Source organism: Coffea eugenioides, chromosome 5 (assembly GCF_003713205.1).
Source record: "Coffea eugenioides isolate CCC68of chromosome 5, Ceug_1.0, whole genome shotgun sequence".
NCBI classification, from domain to species: domain Eukaryota; kingdom Viridiplantae; phylum Streptophyta; class Magnoliopsida; order Gentianales; family Rubiaceae; genus Coffea; species Coffea eugenioides.
Window position 1 is genome coordinate 37266806 of NC_040039.1, and position 14247 is coordinate 37281052.

The window sequence follows — 14247 nt, forward strand, 5'->3', positions numbered from 1 at the left end:
GTTATTGCACTTAATTTTCAATGAGTACATTTCATTCTAGACCTTTTTCCCCCCGATGCATTATTTATGTCCTTTAGGTCATATTTGTCACATATTTACATCGCTTTGATAATTGGCATCATGCATAAACCATAGAAAGGGAATGCCACATAGGGAATCCCGTGTTTAGGAATAAGCCACCTTGTGTCTCGGATACTTAATCCAGTGAGACTTGCACGTTTACATTTTGTACCATCCAAAGGGGTAGTGCACAAGGTAAGGTAGGATCCGATCATTTTCATAGAGTGATCTTTGGAATATGAGCATCTAATAACCACTTTTTGGCCATTTTATCAAAATTGGTAAAAATCCCTTGCGTGAAGGATATTAATTTGAAGAAAATCACAAATGATTCCTCCTGTTGAGACGATAAATAAATTGAGGCCAAAATTTGATTTTTAGAAGGTCATAGACTAATGCACCTTAATAATTTTGAAATAACCAATGGCCGGACAATTCAACCAATCCATTTTGCCAATTCATTCAATAAATCATCAATTCATTTGACCAATTTACCCTTTTTAGGGTCACCTGGTCGATTTTTGAATAAATCATCAATTCATTTGACCGATTTACCCTTTTTAGGGTCATTCGGCCGATTTTTGAATAAATCACTAATTCAATTTCATTCATTTGGCCAATTTACCCATTTTTAGGGCAACCGAGCCGATTTTGAATAAATCAAGTTTCGTTCAATCTATTTGATCAATTTACCCTTTTTAGGGTGATCTGATTAATTTTGGATAAATTAAATTTCATTCAATTCATTTGACCTGTTTCCCTTTTTAGGGTAATCCGGTCGATTTTTAATAAATTGTCAATTTCATTTGACCAATTAGGATTTCAATGTCGAATTTCAAAATGGAAAACCTAGTCGATTTTGAGAAAAGCATCCATTGCATCCAGCCATTTGATCAGTTGGAGTTTTGACCCGTGCTTCACTGAGAAAAGTTGTCAAAACGATTTCCAATCTCTTCGATAGGAAGTTCGTCAAGGTCAAACCCGTGCGTTTTTGCAAGTTTTTGTATCGATCAAAAGTGATCAATCTCTTCTCATTCCAATGGGCCAAATTTTTCAAATTATTTTTCACTCCATAAGCTGATCGGATCCATCAGGTATTGTATAGTGCCTGCTCTGGAGGATTGCATCATCATTCTAGGCCTACCCTTGGCACAAAAAGGGCTCCCCCCATAGGACATGCATCCGAATTTTCTGGATATCTACTAACTCTTGCCTTTTTCTTTTCTTTTTCTTTATTTTCTTTGGAATAATTAAGCGAGGGTTGAGTCTAAAGGCAATCTTTCAAAATATTCTCAGGTAATATTTAAACATAGCTTCTCGTCGAAGCCCCATCATAACGCGATCCCGTAGTCAAGCCCAGAGGAGTCGTGTAAACATGAGTTCACAACCGGAACAATCGGATAGGTCTGCTACAACCGCCCAACCTGAGACTGCAAGTTTGGGGGTCCAACTGACCGAGATGCTTACGAAGTTTGGTGAGATGGCATCTGAAATGGCCACCCAAAAGAAATTAATCGATGAGCTTATCAGTAGCGGAGTTCAACCCGAGCCTGTACTCGTCAGTCAATCGGGGCCAGAATCATTGGTCATGCCCACGACCCAAACCACTTTTACTCCACCCTTCATCATTCCATCCGAAGGAACTTTCACCTATCCCACCATAAATTTGCCATACACTTACCCTCCTAACCCTTCGTTCTTTCCTACTCACATGCAAGGTCCCCAACCGCAAATCACTTCAAACATACCCCCCGAGCCTCATACTTTTTATCACACTGCCGCTGAGCCATTCCTACCAGACCATATTATTCAAACCAAGCCAGAAATGGGGGAATCTTCTGCTCCCGTTGATGTGAAGCTGCTTAAGCGCCTTGACCGCTTTGATGAATTTATGAAGAAAAGTCAAGGGTTAAACAAGCAAGGAGTTCTGGATTACGACGAGCTTTGCCTTTTCCCGAATGTGCAGTTACCTGAGGGGTTCAAAACTCCGAAGTTTAATAAATACGATGGCACGGGCAATCCCAAGACACACCTCCGATTGTTCGCCAACAAGTTGGGTAGGCCAACAGATGATGAAAATCTGCCTTTGAGGCTATTCCCAGAAAGTCTGGAGGGGGATGCACTCGACTGGTATTCCAAGCTGAAACCCGAAGAAGCAAAGACCTGGCTGGATCTGTCCAATGCTTTTGTAAGGCAATACGAGTATAATTGTGAGCTAGCTCCAACACGGACTACGCTGGAAGGAACAAAAAGAAAACCCTCTGAGGACCACAAGACTTATGCCAAGAGGTGGAGGAAAATAGCTGCCAAAGTCGAGCCACCAATGACTGAGGACGAAATCATACGAACTTTCATTAAGGCACATGATCCGCCGTACTTTGAAGAAATTTTCCGCATGACTGGATGCTCATTTGCCGCAATTGTTAATAAGCTTGAAGAATTCGATGACTTCGTGAAAGCTGGGAAGATTGTTAATGTCTCTGCCCTCAAGTCCCAGCTGGATGCTTTGCAAAGCCAAGGTAGTAATGGGAAGAAGCAACAATTCCAAAAGAAAGAGGGGGAAACTGCTTTTGTCTGGAATCGAAACCCTGTTCCAATACCCAGACCTCGACAATACCCTACCTACTCAAACCCTTACCCTTACTATTCAAACCCTCATCCTGTTTATCACATTAATACCCCTCATCCTCAACCTCGACCAAATTACCCAAACACACCTATAACACCATTTCATATTTCTCCACATAATTTTCAAACTAGACCTCGCTCTCCTTATCATCCAAGACCCACATTACCCATCAACCATAATTATAACTATCAACAAACCGCTGGCACCCAAGATCCGGCCCGATATAGAACTTTTACCAATTTAGGTCGGCCCTTGGATCAACTATATGAGCAGCTCAAGGCCGCAGGGAAAATTGGTACAATACCTCCTAAAGCCTATGCTAAAGGATTTCCTCCTGATTATAATCCTCAATCTTTTTGTGCCTATCATTCCGGAGCTCCTGGACATTCTACTGCTAATTGTCGGGTACTTAAGCACAAAATCCAAGACATGATTGAGGCCGGAGACATAATTTTGAGGGGGAAAGAAGAACAAGGACCAAGTATAAGTACAAACCCCTTTCCCAGACACGAGGACACCTTTGAGGCATCTACCTCCAACGATGAGATTTGAAAATCCTGAAGAAGCTCTGCACAATTTGGATGGCTGATTATCCTCCCTCTCGAAGGAAATTTCAATGAATCTAGGGGTTGTCATTTACTAAGATTCACGAAAACTTTTTTTTGCATATGTAAATAGCTTAACGAAAGCATCTTCTGCAATTGAGTTTTGTCTTGTTTCTGTTTTGATTTGGAGTTTCATGAAATGCATAATTTGTTTATTTTGTTTATTTGATTATTCTTTGCGATGGCCAAAGAGGAAATTATTTGACCCTTTGAATAACATTGTTCTGGAATCCGATAATCCCTTCTTTGAGAATTCGTTCATTAAAAAATCCCTTCATTTGAAAAATCTCTTCATCGAGAAATCCCTTCTTTGAGAATTCCTTCATTAAAAAAAAAATCCCTTCATTTGAAAAATCTCTTCATCGAGAAATCCTTTTTTTGAAAAAGCCTTCATTGAGAAAACCCTTCATTAAGAACTCCCTCATTGAGAAATCCTTTCTTTGAGGAAGCCATACATTGGAAAATACCTCCATTTGGAAAATTCCTTCATTGAAGAAAATCCCTTTCCGACCAGGTTGAAAGCTGATTGGTTAAGGCAGTATCATCGACGATTGATTCTGATTAATGAAAAGCAGTTGAATGCTATGTACCATGACCAATTTTGTCAAAATGCATGGCCTGTGTTCATAATAAAAGGGGCCGCCACTGATCTTCCGAAGAAGGGAACAAAGTGCTAAAGTAATGAAAGATGAAGTCGAAGGCAAATTTGCTTCAAATAGGCAAAGCTCATTGGGCGTTCAAAAGGTATTACCTGGCGGAGCATTCATGGATAGACAGACATTCTCTCAAACCTGTCAACTCAGACATGTGTAAGAAATTTTTTATTTTTGATTATGCAAATTCCTTCTAGGAAGTCGTGCAAGAGACGAGGCAAAAGTCAGGCCATTTTCCTTTCCAATCAAAACATTTCATCCCTAGTCGTCCCTTTTGAGCTATCAGAACAATAATTTTTTCGTTTGGCAGCCCCTGAAGATTGCAAACCCCACACTGGGGCAAATTCATTTTGAAAAGAGATGTTTAGAAGGGGAAAACCCTACACTGGGGCAAATTTATTTTTTTAAAAAAAAAAAAGAGAAAAAAAAGAAAAAGAAGAAATGGAAAAGAAGGAACCCCACACTGGGGCAAATTTAGTTTTGAAGAAAAATGCAAAAGTGAGAAATATGCAATGAAAATGCAAAGAAAGAAAAATCCAATCAGACTGGGGCAAATTTCCTCGGTTTTGTTCAGAAATTGGAGATAATTGCAAAATGATGCAATCTCAGGTTATTTCACCTCGCATAAGCACAAATTACTTTCAAACCTCAACTCTTCTTGAAAACACCCCACCTGACTTCATTACAAAAGCCCAAAGTCCTGGCTTTCGTCACTTGATGTATTTCTATTGGGAAGTTTGCTAGTCAACTGACAAATGATGTCCATGATGCCTTCGTTTAAGTCTATAAGGGAAGCGCGTTTTACTGATGTCAGTAATTTTTCAACTTACATTTCTGAGTCGATCATGGTTGAGCTCTTCCATTTGCTTCTTTAGGTGAAAACCCGAAAGGATACCTCAAAAGAAAAGAAAGAAAAGAGAAAAACACGAAACAAAAAGAGAAAAAAAAGGAAAAAGAAAAAAGAGAGAGAAAAACAAAACAAAACAGAAAAGGGTGGGGGCAACCTTGGTGAAGACCCGAAAGGGCGCCAAGGTAAGGTTTTTGCAGTAAGCGAGCACGAGGAGGAACGGTTGGCGACCTGGTTCATGTGGATTTCTCCTCATTTTTGTCATACTTCTGCCAATACTGAATCCCAGAACAAGGATACCCAGAGATTCGAATATGACATCCGTTGGCCAAAACTCTGTCATTTTGTAAAACATTCTTTTGCAAATACATTCTTAGGAAACTCATTTTTTCTAAATTACTTGCATTCATGGCATTTTTTGTAGAATTTAAGCACAAATGGTTAAGTGTGCATTCTTGTGCATAATTATTTTTACATGACATGTGAATTTTCTTGCATACCTCATTCTTTATCATTGAATTGTGGTGAATGACAATCCCCATGGTTTATTGCAAAAGCATGCTTAGATTCAGTCATCTTTTGGAAACAGTTGAAATTCAGCCAAGCCAGCTACACAGACTTCACAATATGGCAAAGCACATACCTGGTCAGTTTGAAAATCGGAAAAGCCTGGGTGAGAAATCCAACTCAATCGGCTGCCGCAGCAAAAGTTGATAAGGGCGTCGAAAGACTCATGTTTACACGATTCTCGAAGGAAAACGGATCAAATGGTGGTGGCAATTTCTTTGTTTTTCTCTTTCACAGGAAAATTGCATGCACAGATGAAAGTAATCACACCTCGCACTGGAATTGGTGTCGGGAAGAGTCCTCCGATGAACAAGGGCAGATTTGAAAATGTTGCAAGCAAATTTGATCAAAAGGTGCAACAACATGGCGATACAGAATCAACTATGGGCTCAAATTGCAAAAATTCATCCAACTGGGGCAAATTAATTTTTGGAAAGGTTCTCAAAAGTCAAAAAGAAAAGTCAAAAATCAAATCAAAAATCAAAAATCATCACCAGAAAAGTCAAAAAATCAAATCTAGTTCATCTCGGCAGGCTCGGGTTGTATCCCACTGACCGCTTTTATTTTCGTTTGGGCATGGGTTTTATCCCTCCGACCTCGGCAGGCTCGGGTTGTATCCCACTGACCGCTTTTATTTTCGTTTGGGCATGGGTTTTATCCCTCCGACCTCGGAGGCTCGGGTTTTATCCCACTGACCGCTTTTATTTTCGTTGGGCATGGGTTTTATCCCTCCGACCTCGGCAGGCTCGGGTTTTATCCCACTGACCGCTTTTATTTTCGTTGGGCATGGGTTTTATCCCTCCGACCTCGGCAGGCTCGGGTTGTATCCCACTGACCGCTTTTATTTTCGTTTTTTATCCCGGGGGCATGGGTTTTATCCCTCCGACCTCGGCAGGCTCGGGTTTTATCCCACTGACCGCTTTTATTTTCGTTTGGGCATGGGTTTAATCCCTCCGACCTCGGCAGGCTCGGGTTGTATCCCACTGACCGCTTTTATTTTCGTTGGGCATGGGTTTTATTCCTCCGACCTCGGCAGGCTCGGGTTGTATCCCACTGTCCGATTGTCAAAAGCATTTCATTGCTATTGGAGCTGGGTTTGTCCCGCCGGTGAGCATTTCATTTTCATAGCCACTGGAGCTGAGGTTAGTCCCGCCAGTAAGCATTTCATTTTCATAACCGCTGGAACGTGGATCAGTCCCATTAACACTTCATTTCGCTTCTTTCATTTGCGTCACCAATAAACATGGGTCAACCCCACCAACACTCCATTTCACTTCAATTCATCGAATTTAAATTCCTGTTCGGGTCAGTCCCGTCTACATTTTTGTCTGGGTCTATCCCATTTACATTTTATCCGGATCTATCCCGTGGGTCTATCCCAATTCTAAATTCTTATTCGGGTCAGTCCCGTGTTAGAATTCCTGTTCGTTGGAGTCTTTTGCAGCCCAATAACACAGGTAAGTATTTGGTGTCTACTTCTTTGTCTCAAGTTTTTCCAAAACTCAGACAAAGAGGGGCAAACTGTAGACACCAAATTTTTGGTGTAATTTCATTTTTAGTTTTTTATTTGTTGTGTTCATTTTTAGTTTTTAGTTTCCAGTTTTATTTTTATTTTTAAGTTTTATCATAGAATTTGTTGAAAAAAAAAAGAAAAAAAGAAAAACATTCAAAAAAAATATGATTTAGTCGTTTGTAATTTAAATTCAATGCTTTCTTAAAAGAAAAATGAAAATGAAAAATCATAAAAAAGGAGAAAAGAGAAAATTGAAGAAAAAGAGGGAAAAGAAGAAAAATTCAAAAAAAATAGGCTTTAGTTGGATTGGAAAAATGAAAAAAAGAGAAAAAGAAAAAAAGAGGAAAAATTGTTCACAAAAATATGTTTATTTCTTTAAATTCAATCTTTGGGCACTTTAGTTATTTTTATTAAGTTATTGTGAGAAAAAGAAAATGATGAAAAACGAAAAATTGAAAAATTAAAAATGGCCATTTTTTGTTTAAGTTTTTTGTTTAAAATTATTTTTGTTTTGTTATTATTATTACCCGGTTTGTGTAATCTTGTTATTATTATTATTTATGTTTTATTTTATCATTTCTATAATTATCAAGTTGTGTTAAAAAAAAAGAAAAAAAAGAAAAAAAAAAGATTTTGGCCGCGCATGCACGCTGCATTTTGTTTTTGCAGCGTGCCAAGGACGAGGGGCTGGTTCATCGGATGGCCAAGAAAAATGGGTTGAAGGGGATGATTTTCTGACCATTGAATACAGGGTTTAGGGGTTGTGAGTTGATATAAAAATGAAAAAGGGCTACAGCCGCAAGAGAGGTTTTTGGGGGAGAGCATCGACAGGCTAAAAGAAAAACTGAGCGAGGGTTTTGGAGTGAGAGAGAGTTAGCGGCTAAGAAAAACCCGAGAGAAGGCGGAGAGAAAGGGATCTGGGCATTAAGTGATGGCTAAAAAATCTGAAGGAAGAACAAAGCAAGCAAGAGATTGGCGGCGTGGGTTCTGAAAGAAAAGAAACGAGAAAGAGAGATAGAGAGATAGCGGCTGAAATCTGAGAGGAAAAGGATTAGCGGCGAGAGTCTTTGAGCAGAAAGGGAATTAACAGCTGAGTGAAAGCAAGGCTGAACGGGAGAATCTCACCACCACCTGCGGCTGTTCTTGGAAGAGAAATCACCACTCAAATCCATCGGAAAACCGCGCTAAAGGGGAGGCGACGGAGCCACCTGCAGCGTTCAATCTTAGGGGAAGATCATCTGAGTTCTCCTTGGTCATTCCACATTCCATCTCGTGGTCCAGGTACTTTTTCATCTTTTATAGCTAAAAGCTGCTTCCTTTATGTTATGACTTGCATTCTGTTTGCTGATTTTCTGGTTCCGTCTCTTTTCTTTTTTATGCTTCAGAATTGACTGGTGGTTTCTGCTTGGGTTTGGTGTCTTTTGTTTGAATAACGATGAGTCTAGTGTTGGGTTAATGAGTCGGCTCTTGTATGGTTGGGTTTTAGTCGAAGGAAAATGGTTGAAAGTTCCCAACTTTGAGTGACATCTATTCAGATTTTTCCAGACTTCGCACGGCCTTTCTGTCCTATCATTTTGGTTTTCGTTTTCTTTTCTTTTGGCTTGTATATCATGGTTTTCTTTGGTTTGGGAAATGGGTTGGAATTTCTGGTTTTCATTTTTGCATGTTTGAATAGCTAGTTCACGCTTCCTTACTGCATTGGTGCATTACACTTGGTAGGATGTTTGGGCATGCTTCGTGGGTGAATTGCAGCAAGACGAAAGTGATGTCTTTCGCTACAGTTTGCTGCATTTTAGCTGCATTCAGTAAAAATTGCTGCATTTTGCTGAGTCCATGGAATGTCTTGAATTTTCTTTTGTTTTGCTGGTTGCTTGGTGGTATTTCATCGCATTTGTCGGCTGTAATTTGAAGCAGTGCTGGTTTGGCATGATAGCAGACCACAACAATATCATTTGCTCCTTGTCCGTCACTGCATTTTGATACATTAGCTGAAGCGTGGTGTTGTCTTTGCTGCATTTTTTTTGGTTTCTTCATTACTAAAACAGACATCTGGAAAACATGTGTGCATTTGCTGAATAAATGGTTGGGTTTAATGAAATGTTTTGGCATTTTAACCTGCGTGAGTTTCGTAGTTACAAAATTTCTTAGCAAGAACAAAAAGTTGCATTCTCTGTTCTGTTTTTTTTTTATTTTTTTTTGTGATTGCACATCAAGCCTTTCCCCCTAAGTTGCATGTTTAATCTGTTTTGAGGGAAAGGAAGTAGGAGGTTAGGTGTTTGAGTTTGCATGTTTAAAACCTGAATTACTGGAGCAATGGCCGAATGTTTTGCTGGAAAATAAACTTTAGGTTGCCGAACCATTCCATATGAATGTTTGTCCAGAATTTTGTAATGCATTAGCTCCTTTATTGTTCTTGTTTGTTTGGAGTTAAGGTTAAGTAACTTGTTGCTTAGTTAGAGTTATGATGTTGGGATTGGAAAGTATCCAACCAAAGCCATGTAGTTGAATCAAAAATCTGGTTTGCATGATAAGCTGTGACTGGAAAAGAAAATTGCATCAAGCTTCATTCGTTGCTGTTAAAAGTCCTTTGTTGCTGGAATGATTTCCAATTTGTTGTACCAGATTTGCATACAAAACATCTTCATTTTGGCTCTTACATGTATGATGAATTTGGTAGGAACTTGAAGTTGGACTTTGTTTTGAGAATTTTGTCTTGTTTTCTTAGAAAATCTGTCATGCAAAGTGTAAAGGCTTCAAAGCCTAAGAAAAATATTTGCAGAAGCATTCTTTACGTGGTTGCATGAAACTTGCATGTAAAATGACTTCCAAAAATTGCACTCCAACCCTTTGGCTTCCATCTAATGCTTCCATGGCCCAATTATTTGGAAAACTGAATTAATTTTGTCCTCCTAACATGCCATTTCCTCTTTAATACATCTTGGTTTGTTTTGGGTGGATACTTAAGGGGTTGTAGAATGAGTTTGAAGGGTCTAATAATTTCTTTTTCCTAGATTTGTAGTCAAGTTGATTTTTCTTGGATTTTTTGACATTTTGTTGCCTCGATACTAGCAAATTGTTCCTCATTTACCTCTTTGTGAATTTTCTTGTTTGATTTGGTATGTTTCACCTTAGATTCTTAATTTTATTTTATGTTTTTTTAGTCCCTTAGTTTTTAGTCCCTTTTTAATTCTTTTCAATTGGGTCTTTGTTTGTCTTAATTGGTTAAGTACGAGTGATTCAATTTGGCGTTTATTTCCATTTTCTCTGGTTTATTTGATAATTTAAGTGGTACCTTGACCTTTTTATTATTTTGGAGGGTAAGTTAGTAATTTCACTACGTTAGGGCATCGCTTCAAGGGAGGTACACTCTATCCCTTATATTTGCACTTCATTTGTCCCTACGTGCTCCTGCGTGTTATGTGAATTGCATGTCTACGTTGCTTTCCTTGCCTTTCCTCAATTCTTTGCATTTATTTTATTTACTTTTGCCTTTTATTTAAGTATTTCATTATGGGGTATGTGTACACCTCTTGGCTTGTAATAGATAGGGCTTGGAGGAGTATTCGATGAAGACCTGTTGAAGACATGTGCCTAGCTAGCAAATGTAATAGTTAGGGTTTTAATTGCTTTATGTGTCTTGCATGCTTAGTTGCTACGTGTTAATTTGCTTTGCTAGGGCCTTGCATCTAGTCGAGCATGCTAAGTGTTATGTGCTACGTGTTTATGGGTGTTTGGCATGTCTAATCGCTTTCCATAGCCATGAATGAATGTGATGGATGAATGTACGTCACCACACTAGTCCAATGCTAGTTGTGGCTCATTATTTCATTAGGAATTCATAGAAAGGGCTAGTCCAACGCTAGACCCAATAGGCCATCCCCTTTTGTTAGTGCATATTTGCATGTTCACTACATGTCATGCATTTTTCTTAGTTTTATCATTGGCATGCTCCTCGAACCCCTTTTTCCCCTCATTTTTAGGTTTTGCATCTCATACTAGTTATAGGGTTCATTTGCTTGAGAGTCCCCTTTCGATAAGGGAAACGAGCGAGTGTGGCTACTCGATAGCCTTAGCACGCTAGTTTTGCCTTCTAATCAAAGGGAAGATTAAGTCACAAAGTTAGGACTCCCCGTTCCCGTCTTGCTGCATTCCTATAGGATTCATGCATTCTATTCATTCACTATCACATACACTTACTTTATATTCTAACCCTTTTTCCACATTCTCACTTCACACTACTTTTGGACGTTTTCACTTAACTACTCACACTTTACACTTTTATTTGCACACGTGCACCTTTATATCCCTTCACTTGCACACGAACACTTTTTATCTTCATTTGCACACCTCCACTTGCATCCTATTATTTTATCACTTTTCTCACTTCACACAAACTCACACTTTCACATGGCATGCATTCCACTCATTTTTTACGTCATTTAGGATTACGTGTGACCTCTCCAAAGGATCATTATTGGGCTTCACAATTAATGTGATTGGCACCACTCACCCTTTGAAGAGAAATTTCCCCCATGTCCCCCTAGGTCTAGGTTTTTGCATTCACGTAGTCATATCCAACATGCGATACATACCTTGGGTAGAAAAATTAGGAGAAATTGGTTTAAGTCACGCAACTAGCCTTGGCTAGGTCGAAGGGGTGCCTTGAATTTTTATCCTTGCCTTCCCCTTCGTCAAATGTGACCCCCGATCCCTCTTTTGGTTACGTAGACCCAAAAGTTCTCTAAAAGGGTTTATTTACTTTTTTCATTCAAAAACAAAAATCATTTTTGGGTGACTTGGTACACCCTAACTCTATACCAAGTGGCGACTCCATTTTTCAAAAATCCTTTTTGAACTTTATATGGCCAAACCGTCGCTTTATCAAGTCCCATGGCCTTTATTTTCATTTTGCACACGTTCACACGACACTACACATCCCACACTCATCATTCAAAAAGTGGGGCGCGACAACCACCACTTTGTGCTTCTACCACTTCTAAATTTGGATTGTCATCACTGACATTGTTATCTAGTTAAGAATAAAACAAAAATAAGAAGTTACTGGTACATATAGGTAAATAGGAGTCAATAATATGGAAAGAAATTGTAATACCAGCATTCAAATTTGGTTCCGCCAATTCTATCACTTCGAGATTTGCTTCTGTTTCATCTTCTGCACATGGCTCTTTGATCAAGTAAAAAAGGAATTGACTTGAGGATATCTCAGTTGTTGGAGGACTTTGATTAAGGTTGAAGTCAAGAACAAAACCTTCTTCAATAATGCAATTAAGATCTGGCAATTGATATTGCAATTCCTCTGTAGCAGCTTCTTGAGCCTCTTCACTATGAATGTTAGAATCTGCCCATGAATTATTTAAACCGATTTCAAGTACAGGCATCTGATATCTTTGCCTTGAACCCATGGATAAAGTAAGTTGTTTTGAATAGATTTAACGTCCAGCATACTTATAATGTCAAAGTCTTTTGTTTTTTGGTGGGAATTAATATTCAAATTTTGAGATCTATGAAAACAAATTTGGTGGGAACTATTCATATTTTCAGATTTAATCTATTGATTGAGAAATGTGACAGAGAGTAAATGACAGGTAGTATTAATTAGGTATAGTTGAAGAGAGATAAAGGGTAATTTTGAGAAGTAAAGTAAAACTTTTGTTGACTTTTAGAAAATAACCAACTTTCTTAATCTAAGAGAATTAGTTATTCAGGCCATCTAATAAGGAACGGAGGGAGTATAATGCAGTGCTTAAAGTTATTTGTTTTTTAGGGCTAGGTCGTTGCCAATCTTTGATTGTAATTCCCCTATATAATTTCTTCTCTACTAAGAAAGTATGGAAAAAATAAAGGTTACTTGGAAGTTTTTTTCAAGGAGGATAACGAGGGGACACCACTCCTTCCCTCCCAAGTTCTACAAATTTATTTCGTCCACTTATATTTAAAAAGTATTCAATAATATCCTTCATAACTAAAAGTGAAAGGACTGTAAATTTTTTTATTTATTTAGTACGTTATTAATTTAATTCACTAAGAGCAAAAGTAAAATAGGTTTAAATTTTAGTAAGAGAGGATTGGATAAGTTGGTTTTGCACATTATCCCCCTACTAATTAAATTTTAGCGAAATTTGGTAAATTCTTCTATAAAGTGTAAATTACCCAAAAGTATGTTCATATAGGACCATTATTTATAAAGTTATTACAGTTCATGTAATTTTTCTTGAGTTTGTTAGGGTTAGTGTTAGTGAAGTTTATTTATGGTGATTTTATAAAGGAAAAACTAAGTTGCAAGTTAAGGCTTTTGTGGCTAAAATTGCAATAAAATCAGAATTCACGGCCTAAAAATGGTAGGGAGAGAATCTAGGAAAGGGAAAATAAACAGACAAGAAGGATCAGGAAAGAAGAGGGAGGGTCATCCAACACTACCTTACTACAAAATCACCGGTGTTGGGCCACGCCAGGCAAGCAGTTAGCAACGAAGGAGATGATGACGATGATGGTGATGGCGATGAGGGTTAGAGTTTGTATCTTAGGATTTTCAAAGAAAGAAAATTAGGGTTTTCTATTTTGGGGAAGAGGAGACTAGTTTTGGAAATGGGTTGGGTCATTTTAGTCAATGGGTCGTGCTAGTCAAAGTCAAATGGGTCAGAGTAGCTGGGTTTTTCTTTTTGGGGCTGTCTAAGTGAAGTGGGCCAATTTTGGTTATTTGAATTTGTTACAATGAAGACAATACAAGTGGGGTTGAAAATAGTTGTTGGGCCTATTCAGTTTGCAAACAACTAATTGGTCTTATTTAACAAGCTAATCACTATTGTTTGGATTGCTGTTTTCCGTCGAAAAATTACGTCGTTTTCCGTAATCACATTTTCCTATTACCTTTTTCCCTCACATACATCAAATCGCTACAGTAATTTTTCCATGAAAAATCATGAAAAATGCAATCCAAACAGAACTAAGTTATTTTTTCTGGCATTTCTTTTTTCTTTTTGAGCTAAAGTTTCCCTTTTTTTTCTTGACTAAACAAACTTGATGATATTTACTTGAAGAAATTTCTAAAAAATAATTTGTTTGAACCTAAAAATAATTTAACCTCTAATCCAACTTTTGTAGTTCAAATTCTAATGCAAATTTCAGTTTAGCATTTAACCGGTAAGATTAAGTAATTTGGTCATTAACAGAAGATAAGCTCATAGCTAGACCGTTGTCACATATTTAGTTATTTTCTTAGGCTAGAAAAGCTCGTAAAGCTCATGGAACTGTATAAATTAGACACAAAAATTCTATACCGGAGAGAATTTCAAAATTGTTGATGCTTTTCTCCGCAAGTAAAACCTTCAAACTTGAACAGTGGGAACATGATT

The 14247-nt window shown here is 38.1% G+C and overlaps 1 protein-coding gene across 1 annotated transcript in view; it reads right to left on the reverse strand.

The window, feature by feature from the left end:
• LOC113771532 (cellulose synthase-like protein H1) overlaps positions 1–12297 on the reverse strand; it is an 18842-nt gene extending 6545 nt beyond the window's left edge. The window contains exons 1-2 of the mRNA XM_027316108.1: positions 11988–12297; positions 11866–11903 (exon numbers count right to left, since the gene is read on the reverse strand). Of these exons, the coding sequence (XP_027171909.1) occupies positions 11866–11903; positions 11988–12297 (348 nt within the window). The remainder of the gene's footprint in view (positions 1–11865; positions 11904–11987) is intronic.
• Between the last annotated feature and the right edge of the window lie 1950 nt (positions 12298–14247).